Source organism: Prunus avium, chromosome 6, assembly GCF_965620075.1.
Source record: "Prunus avium chromosome 6, drPruAviu1.hap1.1, whole genome shotgun sequence".
In the NCBI taxonomy this organism is placed as follows: Eukaryota; Viridiplantae; Streptophyta; class Magnoliopsida; order Rosales; family Rosaceae; genus Prunus; species Prunus avium.
Genome location: NC_142289.1, coordinates 36457764 through 36481646, shown reverse-complemented (window position 1 = coordinate 36481646; position 23883 = coordinate 36457764). Strand labels below are relative to the sequence as shown.

Here is a 23883-nt window from a genome sequence, read left to right as displayed (position 1 = left end):
AAAGGGTTTTACCCAAACTTATGGAGTGGATTACAAGGAGACATTTGCACCTGTTGCAAAAATGAATACTGTTCGAGTTTTATTATCAGTTGCTGCCAACAAAGCTTGGCCATTGTTTCAAATGGATGTGAAAAATGCTTTCCTACATGGAGATCTTGAAGAAGAGGTCTACATGAGCCTTCCACCTGGACATCCACGAGAAAACCAGCATGGTCTAGTCTGCAAATTAAATAAGGCCCTTTATGGCCTCAAACAGTCTCCTAGAGCTTGGTATGCAAAACTCAGCTCATTTCTCATATATACTGGTTTTAAAAGAAGTAGTGCAGACTTCTCTCTGTTTGTCAAGAAGAAGGCATCAAGCACAACTGCTCTGTTGATATATGTTGATGATATCATTATCACAGGAAACAATTTGGAAGAAATCAATCATGTTAAATATCTTCTTCATAAGCAATTTGCTATTAAAGATCTAGGTACCTTGAAATATTTTCTTGGAATTGAAGTTGCTTCTTCAAAAAAGGGTTTATTTTTGAATCAAAGAAAGTATGTGCTTGACTTGCTACAAGAAACTGGAAAGCTCGGTACAAAACCAGTGGATAACCCAATTGATAGCAAAGGAAAACTTGGTTTGGATGGAGACCTACTTCCAGATATTGGTCAGTATCAGAGATTAGTGGGGCGATTAATCTACCTCACTATAACTCGACCTGACATTACTCATGCTGTTAGCTTGGTTAGCCAATTTATGCATGCCCCAAGAACCAGTCACATGAAAGCAGTAAACCGAATTCTCTCGTATTTGAAGGGTACCCCGGGGCGAGGGATTTTGATGAAAAACAACGGTCATACTGAGACAATTGGGTATAGCGATGCTGATTGGGCAGGATGTCCAGTGGATCGAAGATCCACAACCGGATATTGTACATTTGTAGGTGGAAACCTAGTCACTTGGAAGAGCAAAAAGCAAAATGTGGTTGCACGCTCAAGTGCAGAAGCAGAATATAGAGCAATGGCTTCCACAGCTAGTGAGATGATTTGGCTTCAAGCCTTACTTTGAGATTTGGGGTGTAATCCTATACTTCCCATGGATATGTTCTGCGACAATCAGGCTGCAATGCACATTGCATCTAATCCTGTGTTTCATGAAAGAACGAAACATATTGAAGTGGATTGTCACTTTGTCAGAGAGAAGGTCCAATCCAATATCATTCGAACATCCTTTGTTCGAAGCAGTGAACAACTAGCTGATATATTCACCAAGGGGTTACCCTCAGCTCAGTTCCACAAAATTCTGTCCAAGCTTGGCTCAATTGATATCTTCGCACCAGCTTGAGGGGGAGTGTTGGAATACTATATTATTATATTATTCATTGGTTGGATAGCTGTGCAGTGGTGGAGCATGCTTGTCTAATGGAGCATGCTTGTTTCGGGTGCTTGTTACTTTTGCATGCTTACCTTGGGCATTGTATAATTGTTTATTATTTCCTTGTGATGTATCCATCTATAAAGCTCTAAAGAGCTGTCTTGATGTGTTATGATGAATAAGACAATCTCATTCAAAGTGGATGTAGGTATCAACAGCCGAACCACTATAATTCTTTGTTCTTGTCTGTTGCTATTTCATAGCCTTTATTTCTTCAGCATCCTTGTCTCCTCATCCGAACTGTCTATCTGAACCCTAATTAGTCAGTGCATTGTTAATGTAGGTTGCTTGTGATGGTCACAGCTTAAATTGCTGAGCCAATATATGGCATTTGGAATTTGATGCAAAGTAAACTGTTTTCCTGTTTTGCTGTTGCTGGCTGGATTGCGGCGGTTCTTCACGTGGTGATGTGCAGTCCGTTTAGAGTTTGGTTGGTTTATGTGTAACTTTTATTTGGGCTTTGGTTTTGTTTTTTTTTTTTTTCAGTGTATTTTAATTTGATAAAGGAAGATGCAAAATCCGTCTCAAAGATACCGGTCAATGAGACTTGTGTGGGTTTTCTAAAGTCGGAGATGCACACACTTTTTTTCCTTTTTTCTTTTTCAATCCGTACACTGATGTCTGAATAAGGAACTATTTTAATGATATTTTTTCATTGGTACAATACGTGTGTGTGTATGAGAGAGAGAGAGAGAGAGAGAGAGAGCTATGAGATTTATATTTCTTTCTGAATTGTCTAGGTCTTGGCAATAATTTCTAAGCTTCTATGTGCTATGCAGAGTCAAAAAACAAAATAGCAGCACCCAAAAAGTTCTCAAAGAAACTAAAGACTGCCAGATTGGCAAAGATGCTTTCAGAAAAAAGTGGTCCGTCCACCCCTTCGAGTATGCCTGTCATATGCAGTGTTGAACTTGTCGACTAGCTCGTTCATTGTACTGAGAAAACAAAAATAAAATCTCGTTACAATATCACAATAAGCTATGAAATGACAATTACAATTTCATATTCAACTAATGCATTGCTTATGGTAACAATGAAAAGGTGATAAAAAGTCATATTCAACTACAATTTCATATTCAACTAACGCATTAAATTTTCTTTATCAGCTAAAGAATGTGTTAGTTTTTATCAGCTGCTAGGGCCGAGTATTTTCAATTATTATTCAATTATGACACATTATCTATGGCCAATATTAGGAAAAAGACTTCCATAAAACGAGAATAACACTATTTTGCTATACCCAACCAATAATGCTATGACATGCGTGATAATTGTCTGCCGCGCAAATCTCACGGCCTGGAGTTCCGGGCCGAGGGGATGTGCGTTAACACGGGGTTTCCTGCTTTTGGGTGCGATGCGGTTGTGCGCGGGCGTGCCAGCACGGTTTACCGTGCGTTGATGTTTCGATGAGTGTTGGATGGATGAATGGTGCGCCTGTTTGATCTGTCTTCCTGGTCAAACGATTGTAGCCGAGAGAGGAACTGGTCTCGGCTGTTAGGTTCACGGCCTGAACTACAAGGCCGTCGAGTGATGGTGTTGGTGATGGATTTTGGGCGATGCTCCGGCGCGCTGCTCAGGGAGCGACGGTCGTGTGATATATGGGGTGAGTGAACGAACAACAAGGATGGTGCTCCGGCGCCTTGAAAATCAAGGGTCGTATGATATATTGATGAATGGATTCTGCTTACAACCTAACACTACTCCTAGGAAAGCAAGTAAAGATATTGAAAGTGCATTACAGGAAAAAATAAGTTGCTCCGTGGGAGGCTTGTTTTGGTGTTTGAACCTTTTGAATGTAGCTTGAGTCTTGTATTTATAGGAAGAGTCCCTGGATGAGTAATCGAGGCTGAATTTGCGCATAGTGGAGTCTGATTAGCGCAAGTGGGTAGTCCAATCGACATTTGGGATCGTGAAGTATGGTGGTGAGACCCCAGAAATCCCGGTGAATCTCGGCCGCCGCGCTCAATCGTGGGTTCTGAACCTCTGGCCGTGGAGACGCATTTATTGCCTGGATAGCTGGTGAACCAACATCTCAAGCTGTCAGAATCCTTGTGAGAATGTCCACGTCTAATCACTCTGATTTTCATTACCCAATCCTGACTTCAGTCACTTCCCACCTTTCCTCATGCATTAAATGCTACTTTGTGGCCAATGGGTTTGCTGCATTAAACAGGCACTACTCCATTAAATGAAGCCTGGGACCCTGTTGTCACGTGATGATTTGCCTTTAATGCCTTGGCCGCAATTTTGTTCGGCCTCGGCCTCGGCCTACGTTTGAGGCCGAGATGATCATGCCTTAGCATTTCTTCTTTTATTCTTTAAGGAAGGCGAATATGCCATGGCGAAACGCTGCGTTTCAGCCTCTGCGAACAAGTGCCAGGGCCGAAAGAAAGGGCTCCTTCGGCCAGCTCGTGGCCGTGATTTATCAGGCACAAACAATAATACTTTTATATGGTATAACATTATTTATCGACGACAGCAAAACGTTACTATCCCTGTTGCAACTTTTCTCCAATAGTAGCAACACATTAGGTTTCTTCAAGATTCAACTATCATATAAAACTATACAAATGGACTGGTGACTTCATGGGCTTTGCCTTCTTGTTAAATTGTTTTGCAGTGGTGATGGGTTATTGGGTTAGCCCATAAAGAAAGAGCCTTGTAAACCCAATGGTGACAAGTCCCAAAACTAGTTCTTCTTCATACAGAAAGGTCGAAAAGGAGCAGTTGTTGATGCCAAATTAGAGAAGATGGAGCAGAAGAAGCAAAAAGAAGAAAGGAGGATGGGTTTGGAGAGACTGCCCAGCAGCTTATTGATAGAGGAAGTTCTGCTCAAGTTGGAAATAGAGGCTCTGTGCTCAGTTTCATGTGTTAACAAAGCCATGAGCTTCTCAGTCTCTCAGGCCCTGCCTTTACTCTCGTCTATCAATCTCTCTGTAAAGTCTTTTTCTTTCTGATTTCTACTTGGGTTTCTTTTATTTGCCTTTTGTTTTGTGAACTGAAAATTATAAAAAGAATGGCAATTGCAATTGTATATGCAGGCATTTTCTCCCGATGCCCAGATTCTAAATAGTATGGTTGGTGGCTGCAGAGGCCTCCACAGCCTCACCCTAAATTGTCTCCACCTTGACAATTTGTCACTCGGAGTTATTCTGGGCCCACATCTTCAAGAACTGAATTTGTTAAGCTGCTCCCTGCTGTCCTATCAAGTCTTCACTTCCATCGGGGAGGCCTGCCCCAATCTCAGGTAATCCATTTTGATATTTTGTCTAGTTTTGCCCAACCCAAGATTGCATCTTGATCTTTTCTGTAACGAGACGGTTTTTGTTAGGGTGCTTGTGCTAGAATTGGTAGACCAGTGCTCAACTGAAGCATTTAAGACCAACCTGGACCAAATGCTTAATGGATGCTTGTGCTTGGAGGTAATATTATTGTGTCTGATTGCTGCTCTTTGATATATAATGTAAAACTTCATATGAGAAAGCATATTTCATCAGAAAAGGAATGTATAAAAGCTAAAGTTTGTTTCTTTGGTAATCAAACAGTCTTTTTCTCTTAAGATTCGAGGGAGAGATGTAGGAGCAAATGCTTTTCAGTCCATTGATTTCTTCCTGCCTAGTGCTCTCAAAAGTATGAAGTTGCAGTCAGTGCTTGAGCAAGATGTAATTCGTCTCATGGATAAGATTAGAGTTGGTGCTGATAGGAACAGTTTGCAAACAGCTCATGTCAGCATCCCCGTCTCTCCATTATCATCTGTATTCACATTGCAGCGCTTGTCCCTTGTCTTAGATGCTATATCCGATGAGCTAATCATGGCCATTTCCGGAAATCTCCCCACTTTGGTAGAGCTAGATCTTGAAGACAGACCAGTTAAGCAACCATTACCAAATCATGACTTAACCAACACCGGGCTTCAATATTTGGCCTCTTTCCATCATTTGATGGGATTGTCTCTTATACGAAGTAGACATAACCAGCAAGTCTCATTCAAAAGAGTGAATGATATGGGCATGTTTCTTCTATCTGAGGTCTGCAAAGGTCTAGAGTCAGTGAGACTCTGTGGGTTTTCCAAAGTCAGTGATGCAGGTTATGCGTCGATCTTACACTCGTGTCTGAAGTTGAAGAAGTTTGAAGCTCGGAATGCCTTTTTTTTGTCAGACTTGGCCTTTCTTGATGTTACTGAGTTCCAATGTTCCCTTGTTGAGGTGAAGTTGCTGTCCTGCAGTCTTATAACTAGTGAAACCGTGAAGCAGCTGACCCGTTCTAGGGTCCTGGAGGTGCTTGACCTGTGTGGGTGTAGGAGCATAGCGGATTCCTGTCTCGGTTCCATTTCATCCCTTCGTAGCTTAAGTATGCTGAATCTCGCAGGAGCTGATATTACCGATTATGGCTTATCGGTTCTTGCCCAGGGGATTCCATCCATAACACGTTTGTGTCTCAGACACTGTGAGAGGGTGACTGATGAGGGAATTTCTTTTTTGTTACATGGTGGAGGCACAATTCGCAAAACATTGTCAGTCCTGGATTTAGGACACATGCCTAGAATATCAGATAAAGCCATTTTTACAATTGCCATGGCTGGTACTGAGATTACCGAGTTGTGTCTTCGGCATTGCTCTGTGACTGATGTTTCTCTAGATTGTTTGGCTATGAGGAAAACGTTTCGAGACGAATGTAAACTACTTCGGAGGCTTGACCTTCTGAATTGCACTGGTTTGTCTGTTAATTCACTGAGGTTTCTTAAGAGGCCTTCCTTCCCTGGACTACACTGGCTTGGTATTGGGGGCACACCTCTTGCTAGCAAAGGATATCCAGCTCTTAGCAAAATTCATAACCAGAGGCCATGGCTGACAATATGTTTGGAGGGCTGTGAAATGGGATGTTATGATGGATGGCAATTCCATAGAGCTGGATATCCTCAATGAAAGCCCCCCTTATACGAAGAGTTGTTTCTCTATCGTATTTGATGAACCCATTTTATTGTAAGAATTCATCCATATATATGAAGCTGTAACACCAACATCCAAAAGTTATCATTGCATTCATATAGCTAAATTTAGTTGTTTTTTGTTTGTTTCTGTTTTGACTGCTTCTATAGACATCCAAAAGTTATCATTGCATTGCATATATCCAAAACCAAAACTATTTTTGGATATCGAGTTGGTCTTTTCTTGATTTTAAACAACATTGAGAAAGGAGAGCCTGTAATAGATAAAATTGTAGCACAACATCATCAATTTGAGGGGTCGTCTTTGATAGAAAACTAGTCAAATGGATATTCTCAACATGCCAAGCAAGAAGCTTAAACAACAGCCTAGTTATTTCAAAATGACCAAGCCTGAACAACAGCTAAGTTTAATGGGCATATAACATATACAAACTCACACACCAGCCATGGATATGAGCCTAGATATGATAGGAAATTCACAAAATCAGGAAAACCCTAGGTGCACAACTAATTTAGGCTATATTTTTGTTTACAATAAACTGGAAGAAAACACTCATTACTGGAACTTTGAATATGAAGCCTTGATTAAGAGCGCTTTTTTTAGGTACAAGCAATTAGAGAGGGTGGTTTACACAAATATTCATATTCATTGGGTGACTGAGGTTTTTGAATATCTTCCCATGTGAGTGGGGGTGGAAGAGACCAACTGAGCTATGCACTATTGCACCTTTCATCAATACAATATACTTTACACCTCGGCAGAAAAGGAAAAATATTTTGAACCCCGCATGTGTCATGTGGCTTGTATTCTATTTCAAGTTGGTCTCGTTTTCAATGCATGAGAAGCTTTTTGTGAGAAAAGAAAACAAATGTGGCTTATTTATATAATCTCTCCAATATTATTTCAAATATTAAATTTTATCAAATCTTTTGAGAGGCCTTACCCAGATTCGATCTTCCAGCAGCTGCAACCAATTAAAAGCCTCAAGTAGGGCATTACAAGTTCTCTATCAAGAGAAATTTTCCTTTCCTATTTTCTAGCCAAACAAACACTCTTTAGAGCTAATCAATTAAACACATTGAAATTACAATGATCGAATCTGTTCCTACTAGCCGTGGAATTCAAGGATATTCATATACCTCTGTCACCCTAAAGAAAATAGCTACAGTGATACCTGCAAAGCTGCAGCGCCAGAATTACTTTTTCTGGAAGCTACTTTTCGAGCAAATCTTTAGTCGTTACAAGCTCATGGGAATTGTTGATGGCAGCGAACCTTGTCCAGCTCAGTTCTTGACGGACAAGGAAGGAAATGATCTCACTGATCAAATTAATCCAGCCTTTGAGATTTGGCACGACAAGGATCAGGCCATGTTAACCTGGATGAGGTCAACATGTTCTGAACACGTCCTCCCATTCACAGCAGGACTCGCTTCGTCGCGTGAGCTTTGGCTAAACCTCGAGAAGAGATTTCAGGTTGTTGGCGTGTCCTCGGAGTACAGGAGAAACCTGGCGGCCGCTGCTTTAGCAACAACCGACATTTGCGATGCACATCCTGACCTTCTGGCCAGTGGAGACCTGCGTCTTGTGCCGCAAGTGTTCCAGAAATATGGAAAATGGCAGGCATTCGCAGGCCCTGTCGTGACGCTGAAGGTGTTTGAGGACAATACTTTGGTTATCGAGCTTCTCTCCACGAAAGGCGAGGGTAGGGTTTTAGTGGTTGATGGAGGAGGAAGCATGCGACGTGCTGTCACCGGAGGGATGCTGGCTCGGTCGGCTGAGATTATGGGATGGGCTGGGATTGTGATAAATGGTTGCGTGAGAGATGTGGATGAGATCAATGAATGTGAGATTGGGTTGAGAGCTTTGGCAACTTGTCCAGTGAGACCTATCAAAAACGACTCTGGGTCTGGCCAAAAGCATGTTCCTGTAAGTATTGGAGGGGTCTTGATTCATGAGGGAGAATGGTTGTATGCGGATGGAGATGGCATCCTTGTCTCCTCATCCGAACTGTCTATCTGAACCCTAATTAGTCAGTGCATTGTTAATGTAGGTTGCTTGTGATGGTCACAGCTTAAATTGCTGAGCTAATATATGGCATTTGGAATTTGATGCAAAGTAAACTGTTTTCCTGTTTTGCTGTTGCTGGCTGGATTGCGGCGGTTCTTCACGTGGTGATGTGCAGTCCGTTTAGAGTTTGGTTGGTTTATGTGTAACTTTTATTTGGGCTTTGGTTTTGTTTTGTTTTTTTTTCAGTGTATTTTAATTTGATAAAGGAAGATGCAAAATCCGTCTCAAAGATACCGGTCAATGAGACTTGTATGGGTTTTCTAAAGTCAGAGATGCACACACTTTTTTTCCCATTTTCTTTTTCAATCCGTACACTGATGTCTGAATAAGGAACTATTTTAATGATATTTTTTCATTGGTATAATCTGTGAGAGAGAGAGAGAGAGAGAGAGAGAGAGAGAGCTATGAGATTTATATTTCTTTCTGAATTGTCTAGGTCTTGGCAATAATTTCTAAGCTTCTATGTGCTATGCAGAGTCAAAAAACAAAATAGGAGCACCCAAAAAGTTCTCAAAGAAACTAAAGACTGCCAGATTGGCAAAGATGCTTTCAGAAAAAAGTGGTCCGTCCACCCCTTCGAGTATGCCTGTCATATGCAGTGTTGAACTTGTCGACTAGCTCGTTCATTGTACTGAGAAAACAAAAATAAAATCTCGTTACAATATCACAATAAGCTATGAAATGACAATTACAATTTCATATTCAACTAATGCATTGCTTATGGTAACAATGAAAAGGTGATAAAAAGTCATATTCAACTACTGTAGTATAATAATCCCTCAATGCGAATATCGACACAATATACACCTGCTCTAAGTACAAACTTGGTAAGTGCATTAGTATGATTGCGATTGTAGATTCGAACCATATTTGTATGCTAAACCCTATGACAACTCCCATTGAATAAACAATATTCCAGGTGTAAGAACACAATTTCACATCTAGCATCAAAATGGTTTGACATAGAATAGTTTATGTTGACATTATACTGTTTATCTTCTATTTTGTTAAAATAGCTCTTACAGGATTCTATTGTAATAGAATGTTCGACAGTGAAAAGTTCAATCCAGTTCATACCTTGAGCAGTTGGTAAGCACAGCTAAAGATGTAATCAATAATGTGTCATTGTATTCCTACAAAAAGAAAAAAAGAACAAAGGAGTGAGCAACAGAGCAAGTAATGAGATAAAGATGTCAGCTTATCTGCAGCCAGTATCTGCAATCAGACATCACATGTAAATATTGAAAATAAATCATCTTGAAACAAGCAACACTCACCATCAAGAAATCATCTTGAAATTTCCCAGATTCAATGGCAGGCAACCTCCTCAGAAGACTTGATACTTGCCTTAGCAGAGAATTCTCACAAGGTATATCACCTGCATACAAGGAAACAAGAGCAATTATTACAAATTCTTGTTTTTATTAGTTCTGAGGTATAAGACTCGTTTATGGACTTTTCTTATCTCTTTTTTTTTTCAAAGTTCTGGGGGTTGATTGTATCCTTCGCATGTACTCATATAGTGATATCTACATGAATAATGAATCCATCATCTTCTACTAAAAGCATGTACACACCTTTCTGCATAGCTAGAAGATAGTGATGAAGCACTCTAATTCTGCTATTTAGCATCTTGATGGCACTGTGAATCCTGTAAGATGAGCAGCCACTGCACAAAATCCACAGACCAGGTTCTAATCAGAAATAGATGAAACACATACCTCCACACAATTACAGAGAGAGAGAGAGAGAGAGCTCACATTGAGTTGCTGCTGAACCTCCATCAGATGGTTTAAGATGAGCGACATGATCCACTGAGATACGTTCAGCTTCTACCGTCTTTGAAACACAAAAAAATAAAAAATAAAATGTATTAGTAACCCTGCTTGATAATAGTTAATAACATTTAAGGTAGATAAGAATGAATAAGTCTAACCTCAATCGTGTAACTTGAACTGACAAAAATCAGCTGTGGAATCCCATCGATGACATGCAGCTCTAGAATTGTAATGTTAACACCACAAAACCAAAAAAAAGTTAAGACAGTGAACATATAAACAGAAAACTATATGAAGCAAGCAATCTGTTCAAATCACATAAGTTCTCATAAGAATGAACTCTATAATATTTGGGGGGAGAAAAGAAAAAGAACTTCCAAGACCCTTCATTTACAAAAGGGGAGAGACCCTAACAAATTATACTAGTGAAAAAAAATCACAAAATTCAGCACATGGATTTCACTTGGACCATGACTTTAACAGAACTAATGAGAATTAAAGGAACTAGTAATTATACAACAAACGAAGAAAAAAAAAATCCTATATAACATTGAGTAAGGAGAGCCCAATATTGATAAAATTGTAGCACAACATCATCAATGTGAGGGTTTTTTTTATTTATGGAAAACTAATCAAATGGAAATTCTAAACATGCCAAGACGCAAAGAACAGCCTACTTATTACAAAACGACCAAGCCTGAACAACAACGAAGTTTAATGGGCAACCTTATCTTAAAGAGTATCTAGAAAGAACTGGCACTGACACTATAGCACTTTAGTTTGCCATAGTTTCTCAAGCATTGCTGCTTAGGCAGCACAAAAAATGGATGATTCCAATACAGTACCTCAAACAAACAACAACCAACCAGTGTAAACAGAAATAAGTGATCCATGCTAGTATATAGGAACAAGAATGAACTGCATGTATACTTCAGGAAGATAACACGTGCAAACTCACACATCAGCTATGGATAATGACACAGTGACACTAGATATCATAGGTAATTCAGAAAATCGGGAAAATTCTAGGTTTACAACTAATTGGCAATGCTCACAAAAGCTCATATACATAGTAAGATAACAATGCAGCTGAAATACCACTTTCGTAAATAGTGATTGGGAGATCCTTTTGGGCAGGGTTGATCAAAGGGTTGAGGAGAACATAAACAGGGCTTTCATTGATATCCATCAACTGTGACAAAGCAAACACGCAGCATTATTATCAATGCGGAAATAAAATGCATCTTAATCATCATAATTAAAAAGAAACATGCATCCAGACAGCATTGGTCACTTGCACAAAGCTCTAGTGTGCAATTACTTGAAACTTTGGCAATAGAATTTTAAATTCAAGAAAGAAACCTTGATGGGTTCATAGTTGACGTGATTAGGTCTTTGAAAGTGTCACATAATATAGTGTTTAGGGATTCCAAAAGGTAAAAGTTGCACATAAGCATATGCAATGAGAAAGGTGACGAAAATTACAGCTTTGTGGATGTTCATATCAGATTCCTGAGCATCAGTCCCCGTAGAGTACCATCCCAGTATGTAAAAGTGCGGGAACACCTTCTTATCTGACAAAAGAAAGAAAAAGATTATTGGGTTAGCGCAACCATTCATTGGAACCCTAAAACCATCACACAAAAATAAATGAAAACTCATAAGGAACGAGAACGCAACAGAGCTCTTGCTTCTTCTCGAGGAAAGCACGGTCGAGGGAGTGAGTTGCAGGATCATAAAGGAGCTCGAAGCTGTTAAAGATCTCGACTGTGCGGCCCCTCTGAACCCCAATAACGCAGCCGAAGACCCTCGGAGACGAGGCCAAGGCAGAGGAAGAAGAAGTAGAAGGCGCTGTTTCTACTGCTCCTTCGGCGCCATTGTTGGGTGGTGGCGTTGTTGTTGTTGTCGCTGTGTTGGTGATGGGCGGGTGCATCTGAGACTTAACCCTCGAATAGTGATCCGATATGTTCACGATCACCAAAGGGTGAAGCTTGAACGTCAGCCCGCTGCTCGACGACTCTGCCATCCTCCCAATTTCCGATTTGGGGATTTTTGGCTCTTCGTTTTGCTGCTTCTGCTCTTTTGCTTCGTTTTTCTTTTGTTTTTTGACTGTTTTATTCTTCCAATTTCCGAGTTGCTGACTCAGACTCGCTCAGTTCGTTTCAGGGGTTGGGCCTCAGCCTGTGTGTTTTGGAACGATTCAATGAGATCTGGCCCAGCCCAAAAATCGAAGGCCACAAATTCTTCTAGGCCCACAACATAATAAACTTCTATATTCCCTTCCTTACATAAAAATAAAAGTAAAAATAAATGATAGAAACCACTTTTTTGATATCCCTTCCTTATTAAAAGAAAAAAAAAAAGCCCACTATGCACTCAACTATATGAAACGTAACACAAGATTTATGTGCCTAAATTTTATACATTGTGATTACATACATAAAAAATCATTCACGCGCATGTAAAATTGATCATAACACAACTCATAAAAAATACAAATCACTCTTTCAACCTTACTCCCACAATACATATGTGTACATACATAATACATGTATTTATACATATATACATATACATAGATAGTTTTGAAAAAATAAAAAATAAAAATCTAGTTATAGTCCAAGCGTATACCAAACGCAGGATAAGTGTTATCCAACTTATACCAAGCCAAGCCAAGCCAAGACAATCCCTAAGCATAGTCCATGCCTAGACAGTCCTGTGTACCAAACGAGCCCTTGTGGTATAAATGATCGATCTTTTTAAGCTCTACTTCAAATAATTGTTCACAATTTTTCAAGATTGAGTGTTCGTAGTGGCCTTGATAAATCAAGTTGAATGGTTTAAAGTTTAGAGTAAAAGTGTAGCTTCAATAGCTACGAGCAATTACTTGTACACACGAGGTTCAAATTCTCCCTTTCTCAATTTGCTTGTAAAAAAAAGGGAAATTACTAGAGTTTTATTGTTAAAAACAAAATAGATAGAGAACTCATGGACAAAGGCAAGTTGTGTACTTTCGCCCACGTCAGCACACGACCCAACGAGGAAGATGAACCAAAATAATAATACGAATAATAAAGAAAAATGGAAAATTGAAATTCATCGATAACTCTGGCAGGCGAAGACAACTGATAGGAACTGGAAGCCATCAAAAGCTGTTATCCCCAAAAGACTAATCTCTACAATTCCCAATTCCCAACCCAACCAACCAACTTAAATTTATTCATTTTTATTTTATTTTATATATTTAATAACACAGAAAAAAATATATACACTGGTGGTGGTGGTTGTTGTATAATTCTGTTGTGGATTGACGAGGAAGAAGAAGAAGAAGACCATCGACCATGGCGATGCGCGAGCTTGTGACTGGCGGAGCAGCTTGTGCGGTTCCAGGCTCATCTTCTTCCGCCAATCCTTTCGGTGCTCTCGCCAACGCTCTTATCGGCTCTTCTTCCAAGACACAGGTTCGTCGTCTCCCTCTTCGCTCTTTTCAATTTCAGTTTCTCTTCTTCATTTTGAATTTTCGATCCCCAATTTCATCATCAGTGGCTTCTACGGCGTCGTTTTCTCATGCTTCTGTTCAATTCACGCGCAGGAAAGGTTGAAGGAGATACCTCAATCCACGCCCACAGCTTCTGAGCCGCAGTTTTATCCGGACGCCCATGGCCACCTGCAGCAACTCCCTGGCTCGGAGTTTGAGCAGCCGTTTATGCAACCTGGCACTCAGGTACTGGCAATCGAAGCTCTAATCTTTTTCACTGCCTTCACTTCTAGTCTTGTACTTAATTTGCGTTGTCGTTTTGTTCAGAGCTCGGACTTTCTTCGAAACTTCAACTCTGTTGACGGCAATAGACTACTTGACAATGCATGGGATGAGATACAGAGTTCTCAACCTCCGCCTATGCATGTTCCTCAACTTGATCGCATTTATGATCTTGGAGCTGCTCCTCAGCTTCAACCGACTTTGGATGGTAAATCTCTCAAATTTTTTGTTTTTATACTATTTGTTTCCTACATGTTATTAACTGATTGCCAACGCTAGAGCTTAGTAACATTAGAGAATATATAAATCACAAGATGCTTGTTCAAGAAAGGAGAATTGGGTTCTGTTTACCAACATTAAAGATTAGTAGAGTTGCTTGAGGAAGAGTGTTTGGCAGAAGACTAAGAGACAAAAGCTGGCATTTAGAAATGAAAAGAACACACAGTATGGGATACTTTTGAAGGTTTGGATGTCGGAGCTACTTTATGATATTTCTTGAAGGGCTTAACTTTGAAGTAAGGAAGAAGCTTGAAAAGTTTAGTTAAACTTTCTTAATTGCCAGTTAATGTGTGAAACAGTTCTTTGGCTCAAGTGAGTCCAGGAAGCGATCATTATACATTCAAGAATCTTAGCGATGCATTATTGAGATTTTGTAGTTCATGGTGGAAAGAGAAATGATCTTTTGTTATTTCTATTATCAGATGAGTTATAAGTTGTATATCCTCTTCCAGCTTCACGGTAGTATTTTATAATAAGGCAAAAGGTCTGTTTGAAGCTTCTTGCTTTGGGCACTAGTGCCTCAATCTTGCTGGCCATGTGCACCTTTTGAGCCTATCCTCCTAGGCGTTTAGGTTGAATACTACAATATGATGCCAAACTGCCTCATATTTTCCATGTTAATAGGCACTACCTAAGCGCTCCAGGTCACCCAAAGAAGAGTTCACTTGTCCATGTGTATGTCCACTCAAAAGTAGGGTTATGGGATGAGAGAGGGAGTCTTGAGCACAACATTCTAAGATCAAGTAGAATTTCTGGATATAGAGAGCAGCTTGTTTATCTTTATTCTGGTGTTTATGGACTTAATGGAGCAATAGGACATTTTGAAAGTGGTAAATGAACTTTATATACGGGATGACCAATCATCATTTGGCCTAATGTGGCATATGGACTGCACGAAAAACAACTATTTTCCCCCAAAACGCTAACAGGTAGATTGAAAAAAAAAAAGGAATTTAACGTGTAGAAGTTTCTTTCTTTTATATTCAATTGCACGAGGGTCTCTTTCTGATCAAATAACCAGGAGCAGTATCTATCTTCAGCTTAAAGGATTGAAGATTACTTTTGAGATTTATCTCCCTTCTAATTGTGTGTTTCAGGGCCACCACAAAGGGTGTTGTCAAGCTTTTTGCACTCATTTGTTGAAAGTAGCCGTGGTGGAATGCCTTTCCGTCCGGCTCCACTTCCAGTGTTAGGATTGTCCGCTGGTGACAAACGGTGCATACGTGATCGCACCAGCATCATGGCCCGACATTTTTTTGCAGATAAAAGTGAAGATTTTATTAATGGGCAGGTTTGGAACTTTATTTCTCTTACCTCAATTGTATCGTATGCTTCAAAAGTTCTTTGGTTGCTTTTATTTGCTCCAATTCTGAATATTCCTTCATGGAGTAAGCTAAGTAGGGATGAACACCATTGTCAACAGTTCAGGCATTCACAGTTGAGATTTGACTGAACATTTTATCATTATCCCTCTAATTTTCTCTTATTTTCTTTACTGCGATTTGCATACATATTTAGAATTTCTCAGTTAGAAATTTAAATTTATTTAAATTCTAGTAAAATATGTCATTTTGGTTTGCTCTATGAGCACCCTAGAGTAAATTTTTTTCTGGATCGTTGTCATTTCTTGCATGTCTTTGGGTCTGTATCAGCAATTTGTTTCTTGAGTTGTTCATGTTAAAGATGCCTTGTCCTGTTCTCTGCAAGACATTTTCTCAACAGTTTCGGTTTATTTAGTACTTTTTACTTTTCCAGGTAAATGCACTTCTATCTTCTTTAGATATTGAGAGTGATGTCAACAGTAAAGGACCTCTGCCTGCAAGGTTTCGGGAACTGGAGGATTATTGGAATGAATCCCAAGCTATAATGAAACCTGGTGCTCACGCTACAGAAGGATGGGTGACTGAATTTAACCAACACAGAGTAGATCATGGTGATCCTAATGCGTGGGCTCACTCATTTGAGCGACAACATGGTGCCAATGGTTGGGCCTCCGAATTTGAGCAGGTAAAGGAGTATTGTAGTTGGTATTTCAATCACATCCATTGATTCTAGACTTATGTGCTATTGGTCAACCATTGACCTTTGTAATGTTTTGCAGAACAACAGTTGCAAGTAGTTCTTGCTATCATAGTTTTGTTATAGTTGAACTAAAGACATCTGTAAATGTGTGGATGAGGTTAAATTGGTGGTAGAAAAGTAATAGGCTTTTGTAGGGTAAGTTTCAATTTTCTTCAGCTATAGATGTCACTTGGATTTGGGGATTATTTGTAGGCAGTGAATATTTATAGTTTTGGGAATCCTGGAAGCAGGGGCTTGTTGGTGGTGAAGACAAAAGAGCCTTATAGATGTTTTTTGAGGTTTGGAACAAGTGATACATGGTGGAGTATGCTTGAAATATAAATAATAATAAAAATGAAAAAGAAGAAGGGATATCCAAGGTTTGACACCTTAATTAAGCAAGGCTTATCACCTTAGTTTAGGTTCCATCACATTATTGTTCATGTGCTCACCTTGAACTGAAAGAGCAAGACAATGTGTATATGTTGCTTGATACTCCTAGTTGTAATAGGATTTGGACTCCGAAGTTAGAATCAAGTTAAATGGATATAGCTAAAATGATAGATATTTCCTCTTTCTCCTGGTTACAGGAACAGTCCCAGTTGATGTCTGCAGATCATATGAGAGGTGCAAATATGGCAAACTTAGCTGCAATGGAGCAGACTCGTATGCTTGCAAATACACTAGCTCAGAATGATGACCCAAAGTTTCAGGTTTATACAAATTCTCCATGTGTGTGCATGCACCTCCTTAGTTTCCAAATAAATTTTGAACTTTTTTAGTGTTGTGAATAATGCATCAACAAATGAACACTGGAATCAATGATACTCTTTCCAACAATGCTAATGCACACCTTGTAATTGACTTATCTTTTTTCAGCTGAACCAATTGAACCACAATAGTCGCATAATCTGTTATTGAAGCACTTCATATTCTATAGGGTCAATTGGTTTCAGAAATTAGCAGGTTTACTGATCTCCAAATTATGCTTTACAGAAGAGCAATGACAAGTATTGTTTGAAATTCGTCATTTTGAGACTAATTTTGGAATTCCCAAAAAATGATTCATCGCTTAAAGTCTCATAAAAATCTCAAGAAATGCTCCAACCGACTGTTTATTTTTTTTCATTTCATACATGTCCTTGAGAAGGCCATCTCTCAGTTTTTGCTAGCAGACACATGAATTAATCCCTGATGTCTGGCCAACAAATTGCTTGGGGGCAGTTAATTAAAATGACATTTAGTCAGGACGTTGGTCATAAACAGATGCTGGGCCCAATCACATGTAATTTGTCATAGGGAATCTGTATTGCATTAATAATTGCTTCACATCGCATACTTGTCTTTTTAGAATCATCATCATCATCATTGTTCATATGTTTACCTTTTGGGGCATGCAGAAGTCGAGGTTTCTCCAGTTTGTGTCAAAGATGAGTCGTGGTGAACTCATTATCGATGATAATCAAGTCAAGCCTGCCGCATCATCTGCATCTGGGGATTGGGCAGGGGAGTATCAACAACAGTATAATGCAGGTCCTAATTGGGCTGACGAATATGCCGGTGGTGAGGTAGGAATCTGGTCTGAACATGAAATATTATTTCACTTGTTTTATATTTCCCTTCAGTTTCTGAATTATAGCCACCCATATTCTAAGAACATTTCCTATGTATTTAAGCGTTTCTATCAAAATACTTGTTCTCCTGAGAGTTGCAGGGTGTGGGGTGTGGGGGTGAGCTGTTCATGGTTCTGATTTATGAATGGAATGAAGGGCTGAGTTTGTTTCTGGCATGACTTATGGTATTGGCTGACACATGAAAGAAACTTGAACATACAAAAACTAGTTTAATTGAATTGGTAATAATATTTCAAATACTATTAACTTTTTTCACAGAGCCCTTATAAATGAAGATGCTTCTATATCTTGGAGCGATCAACTAATCATTTGTTTTGAAACGTAAAAATACGAAAAGATTTACAAAAGAAATAAAATAAAATATCTTATTTTAATGCAACAAGGCTAGCAATTCATACTTGAAGGCAAATTAAACTATACCTTTTGGCAGCAAAGCTGCAATCTGTGGCATGGGATGTCTGCAAAGATATGATCTCTCTGTTGAGATGGGCTTTGTGTCCATGTGTTACCTTTTTTTTTTCCAGTACTTTTTTTTTTTTGGGGAATTTGTTGTAAAAAATTGAGACTAATATTGAATTACAAGAACCTCCTGTTCAAACGTACCAAACTCATATATAAGTGCATATTTTTAATACCTTGAACTGTTATGCAATGAGGTTACATCCAGTTCCAATTTATGCTGCCTAATTTTAATGGGTTTCCAGCTATCTCATGGACCCAATCAATGGGCAAATGAGTTTGCTTCTGAACAAGAGCAGCATGGGTCAGTTGATGATCAGTGGGTCAATCAGTTCTCTAAGTTGCATGTTGATGACTGGGCAGAGGAATTTGGAAATCAGGTTGGTGAAAGAATCTTGGGGGATACTTCAGCTGATACCTGGGCTAATGCATATGATGAGTAAGTCAAATCAATCTTCTTTGAGAGAATTGTTGTGCTACTTTGTTTACTCTATACTCTACTTTGAAGAGGTTAGTATGGCATATTCAAGGTGTTTGTTTATTGATGTCTAATCCAATGGTTAATGAATTTGTGGCATAGATTTGTAAGGTTAAAGCCACTGTAACTTCTTAAGTTTTCAGTTATATCAATTAAGTGAGTCATGCATTTCTGTTGGTGATTTTGGCCTTTAGATTGACACCTAGGTATACGCATAGAGCTGATGGCTCACATTATGAGGAATCAAGTGATAAATTGTTCTTAAATTGGTACACATTATAATCTTTTTAATTCCTGCATACCAGGCAGGTGCTTGCTCCTTAGCTGGAGAGAATTTCACTGTTCATTATGCATATGTCACTCAACATTCTTTGTTAATATGCTTTTGTTGAAAAAGGGGAAAGTTGAGTGATGAAGAGTGGACTGTGCAGTTCATGAGCATGGGTTGTGTGAGAATTTTTGTTTTAGTTTTAAAATGTTATATAGTTTTCCCATGTGGGTTTGCAGTTATCATGTGCTTTCCCCTTATGACAAGAAACTGAATTGCCATAATCGTCAAGCAGGTACCTAAATGAGCAAGTAGCTTCCAAACAACATTCTGATGCTTCAAGGGGGGTCTATGTGTTTTCTGATATGAATCCTTATGTCGGTCACCCAAACCCACTAAAAGAAGGCCAGGACATGTTCCACAAGGGTCTTTTGAGTGAAGCAGTGCTTGCTTTAGAAGCTGAAGTTCTCAAGAACCCTGAAAATGCTGAAGGTTGGAGGCTACTTGGAATAGCACATGCAGAAAATGATGACGATCAACAGGTAATCCTATTTTCTTGATATTTTAGTGTTTACAAATTGTATATTTTCAGCATACTTCCTATAACACGACTATATATACTACTATATTAAGTCCTTATAATATGTCCATTAGTTTTGCAAATTTCATACAGTGCTTCAGCTCAAAGCATCTCTTTCTTTCACACCTTGTGTCATACATATGAGTTTACTTCATAGAATGACAACTGTTCTGAACTATAATCTTTGCAGGCCATTGCAGCTATGATGCGTGCTGAGGAGGCTGATCCAACAAATCTCGAAGTGCTTCTTGCTCTTGGAGTGAGTCATACAAATGGTAAGTTGTTCCTTCTCCATGTTTATAAGTAAAGTAAAAGAACTTCATTTGAGTAATCATTAGTTGAAAGTTCTTTAAGGAATTAATCATTGTATTGAGTCATTGACGCCCCTGCAGCACATTTTGTGTGAATAAATGTGGTTTTTTCCTTTAGAAACAAAAACTCTGGGAATTGGAGAAATATGCTTCTCTAGAGTTCGTAGAAACTAATAAGACTCTTCAAATATGCAGAATTGGAGCAGGCTGCTGCTTTAAAGTATTTATATGGATGGCTACGCCATCACCAAAAGTATGGGGTGCTTGCCCGACCAGAGCTGTCGGATTCTTTGTACTATGCTGATGTAAGTGTTCAGCTTTAGAATTTTCATGTTTTTAGGTTCCCTAGGCTGAAATTCATACTCTTTTGACTTTTGAGTATCTTATGTATATGGTTACTGCAGTGGATCTGGTCATTTTTTAATCTATAAGCAAGTAGTGACGAGAAATGGAACCTCATGTGCATTGAGAGTGTACTTTTCTAGTTTTCTTATCCTTATTATTAGAAAACAGAGCAGGTGGATACAACCCCAGTACAATGGGAGAATACTCTCCTGTCTGTATACTAAGATTCTGCCGTCAGCATTCATTCGGTCACCTACAAAATTATCTAATAGACTATTCAGGTAGAAAAAGTTTCCTGGCCAACTTAACAAATTATTCAGTTTTAATATGTAACACAAATACAGAAGGAAGGACTAGTGAGTTGGTAGGGACCCATAATGTTCAATAGTGACAAAGGGCACAGACAAATTTGTCATACATGCAAAAGATGAGTTCCATTTGGACCTTCACGGTGCCCAAAATTCCCAAGAATGTTGGGGCTGCACTCTCCATTCCAAATTTTGGATGTGGTCTGTTGCAATATAAAGTGGGGCTTGAAGACATTACTGTTCAAGTCATTAGTTAAGTCTCGGTGACCATCATACTACCACATATGGTTTTTTGACCGTATTAGATTTCCGTTACTCAGTCCACTTGCTTGCTACTCGATAAGATAGGGTATGAATAAACTTTATTTGTAATCTGCAGGTTGCTAGATTATTCAATGAAGCTGCTCAAATGTCACCTGAAGATGCTGATGTGCATATAGTACTTGGTGTCCTTTACAACTTGTCAAGAGAATATGACAAAGCCATTGAGTCCTTCCGATTAGCTTTGAAACTAAAGCCGCAAGATTACTCTCTCTGGAACAAGCTTGGAGCAACACAGGCAAACAGTGTTCAGAGTGCTGATGCGATATTGGCTTATCAACAGGTAATTTGTGTAATCAACCCTCATATACTCGTGCGGTTAATCTTTAGGGAGAAAATAATCATTGCATTCCGAATGTAGAACGGAATAGTCACCTTAGTCACTGTAGTATATAAAAAACTATCTGCAATTTATAATATTTGAACTAAACTTTTGTTAGCAAGTGTTAAGGGAAAATGGTCATTCAGATGCTGCTTGAACAAGTTGGCTTTCCAACATTGTGCAAAGATGTAGCGTACAATTTCCCTGCAGCCCTTGTTATGTTTGACTGATAAGCATTTGTAAACAAGACTTGGTATTTTGTCAAATCTAAGCATTCTGGATTGGAGTAGTTTGTTTGACGGCTTGTAGAGAATTCACTAATAACATAGCAGAAACCTGCAAATTTTTAACCCACACGCTTGATCTGTCTTATTGTCATGCCTCAAACAAGAAAGTAACTATACTTTTTCTTTCTTAATTTACAAAATAAACAATTCCGTGATTTAAGATTTTTTATTTATAATTATTACTTGTGTCCTTTTAGTGCATCAATTGGGAATTATGTGTGGGTTGTAATTCAGAGATGGATCTTAGAGCTTGGGTTTACCACTGGGTTTTCAGTGCCTTTCAATACATTGTTCTTTATAGATTACACTGTATTCTTTAATTGAATTAACAATTCTAATTAATATACTCTGAATATCTGTAGTTCTTTTTTAATTGGCTTTCACGAAAACTTTATATTATCAACTTAGAACTAACTTTTGGTTTTATCTCCCGGAGTGCAGGCACTAGATTTGAAGCCTAATTATGTTCGTGCGTGGGCAAATATGGGTATCAGTTATGCCAACCAGGTTAGTTCTTATGGTTGACTCTTATCACTTTGAAATTTTATATGGGAACTGAAGTTATTATTCCTACTTTGTTTTGGGTTTCTTGTATAACTGGCTGTGAAAATTCTTGTAGAAATGGATTCTTTCTCATTTGTACTTTAGACTACAGGAGCCCAACAAACCTTGAGCTATGTTAGTACGGAGAGATCCATTTAGAATGACTTGCGTACAATGTTTGGTTTGAAACTTTGATGTTTACTACAATGGAAAAGGAAGTGAGATTCTGAGAATGAGTAAAAAGCAAGTGGTTATACTATATAGATGCACAACCAAAGGAATATATAGGAGAGAGAAAAAGAAGAATGAGAAGGAAGGGGAGAGACAAGGTGAATTTACGTCTACTCCCATTCAACATGGCAAAACTGAAAATCCAATTACACTATTAACTATTTATGTAGCAGTCCAGAAATAATAAAATTACACAATTACATAACAATAGCGACTAATTAGATCCTTGGGATTCTAATAATAAAATATCATTAAAACATATCCAAACTCCAAGTCTGTCCCTAAAATATGCGTAGGTCCCTTTCCGCTATCCTACTTGAAACCTGTACAACTAGTTTCCCAACAAACTCAAAAGCCTGAAATCTTTTCTTCGAGGTAATTGCATTTAGTAGAGCTATAAATGCATAATTCTGATTGTTCATGTGGGTATTAATTTCAACAATTTATGGCTTGTTATTTAATTTCTGCTTTCTGCTATAAGTGATCAAAGTTTCCTAAATATCTTGGGATTTACAGCATTTGTCTAACCGATTAACTTCCTTCCCTATTGTGAATGCATCTAGGGTATGTATGAGGATTCCATTCGTTACTATGTCCGAGCACTTACCATGAATCCGAAGGCAGATAACGGTTGGCAATATTTGAGAATTTCTTTGAGGTATGTTAATATAAAAGTTAAAAAAGAAAAAATATATATTTAAGTCGTTCTCCACAATGTTCCTTTTAAATATCTTGTTTTCTTGCCTTTGTTGCAGCTGTGCTTCCAGGAATGACATGTTGGAAGCCTGCGATTCTCGGAATCTAGATGTTCTGCAGAAGGAGTTTCCTTTATAATGTTCGTAGTTCTTTTGAATTGCTGGATGAGAATAACTGGGTCCATCACTGAATTGAGAACCGAAATATGCAGAGGCTCATAATGAAGAACACGGGTTCATGCTTATGGTTCATCCTGTGCCGGTTTTGGTAAAATTATCCGAGAGTCGGAAGAGTAAGTGGGGCAATAAGAACTCATCCAAATGAAATAAATTAAAGTACTTCAAAAAATAATACGTCAATGTGTAATGTTTCTTATGTATAACACAGCAAAGCATAGTTATAGTTTACAATGAGAAAGGGCACAATGGTGGTAGGCCTTGTTTATAGCTGCTGTAGTTGTTTTGGCTATAAATGTCAGAGCTGATGAACTTAAAACAGATGATTTGTCAATTCTTTGAAGAAATTTCAGGTATAAAAGTTGAGATTACCCCGTACTTTAAAAGAACAAAAAGAAAAAAGGTGAATCTTTGTATCTAAATGAGAAGAGAAACTTACACCGGGGATGACAGTGTTTGTTTTAACTTTCGCACATAGTAGTGCGTGATTAGCTTGGAATACTGCTACTGTGGCATCCCCATTGTATGGAAGTTCTTCCAAAATGAATGACATAGCAATCAAGGATTGAAAGGGTTATTTTGTCCGCAAGTTCCCAAAGATTCCTTT

At 38.6% G+C, this 23883-nt stretch overlaps 2 protein-coding genes and 2 pseudogenes across 3 annotated transcripts; 3 read left to right on the top strand and 1 right to left on the bottom strand.

Annotated features, from left to right (window-relative positions):
• Positions 1 to 4124: 4124 nt before the first annotated feature.
• LOC110750801 (RNI-like superfamily protein) lies at positions 4125 to 6501 on the top strand. The gene is made up of 4 exons (XM_021951168.2): positions 4125 to 4359; positions 4465 to 4670; positions 4755 to 4845; positions 4969 to 6501. The coding sequence occupies exons 1-4, from the start codon at positions 4174 to 4176 to the stop codon at positions 6346 to 6348; spliced, it is 1863 nt and encodes a 620-aa protein (XP_021806860.1). The 5' UTR covers positions 4125 to 4173; the 3' UTR covers positions 6349 to 6501.
• A 135-nt stretch (positions 6502 to 6636) lies between these two features.
• Positions 6637 to 8790, top strand: LOC110750803 (putative 4-hydroxy-4-methyl-2-oxoglutarate aldolase 3 pseudogene; annotated as a pseudogene).
• A 38-nt stretch (positions 8791 to 8828) lies between these two features.
• LOC110750802 (COP9 signalosome complex subunit 6a-like) lies at positions 8829 to 12308 on the bottom strand (annotated as a pseudogene). Its single transcript, XR_015836611.1, has 9 exons — positions 11898 to 12308; positions 11703 to 11791; positions 11316 to 11409; positions 10376 to 10437; positions 10200 to 10278; positions 10017 to 10108; positions 9717 to 9817; positions 9517 to 9572; positions 8829 to 9070 (listed from the first exon to the last, which is right to left on the bottom strand). The product of XR_015836611.1 is annotated as a COP9 signalosome complex subunit 6a-like (transcript).
• Positions 12309 to 13301: 993 nt separating this feature from the next.
• Positions 13302 to 23654, top strand: LOC110750806 (peroxisome biogenesis protein 5). Its single transcript, XM_021951173.2, has 15 exons — positions 13302 to 13678; positions 13810 to 13941; positions 14023 to 14185; positions 15354 to 15547; positions 16012 to 16263; positions 16908 to 17030; positions 17718 to 17885; positions 18656 to 18849; positions 19452 to 19698; positions 19927 to 20011; positions 20243 to 20352; positions 21080 to 21304; positions 22072 to 22137; positions 22968 to 23062; positions 23160 to 23654. The coding sequence occupies exons 1-15, from the start codon at positions 13559 to 13561 to the stop codon at positions 23236 to 23238; spliced, it is 2253 nt and encodes a 750-aa protein (XP_021806865.2). The 5' UTR covers positions 13302 to 13558; the 3' UTR covers positions 23239 to 23654.
• The last annotated feature ends 229 nt before the right edge of the window (positions 23655 to 23883 follow it).

Excerpts from the sequence above, each read along its gene's own strand:
- LOC110750801 (XM_021951168.2), top strand. The coding sequence starts at position 4,174 with ATGGAGCAGAAGAAGCAAAAAGAAGAAAGGAGGATGGGTTTGGAGAGA. Across the intron at positions 4,360-4,464 it reads TCTCGTCTATCAATCTCTCT|GCATTTTCTCCCGATGCCCA; the intron begins GTAAAGTCTTTT and ends TTGTATATGCAG. Across the intron at positions 4,846-4,968 it reads ATGGATGCTTGTGCTTGGAG|TCTTTTTCTCTTAAGATTCG; the intron begins GTAATATTATTG and ends GTAATCAAACAG.
- LOC110750806 (XM_021951173.2), top strand. The coding sequence starts at position 13,559 with ATGGCGATGCGCGAGCTTGTGACTGGCGGAGCAGCTTGTGCGGTTCCA. Across the intron at positions 20,012-20,242 it reads TGGAGTGAGTCATACAAATG|AATTGGAGCAGGCTGCTGCT; the intron begins GTAAGTTGTTCC and ends TCAAATATGCAG. Across the intron at positions 21,305-22,071 it reads CGATATTGGCTTATCAACAG|GCACTAGATTTGAAGCCTAA; the intron begins GTAATTTGTGTA and ends CCCGGAGTGCAG.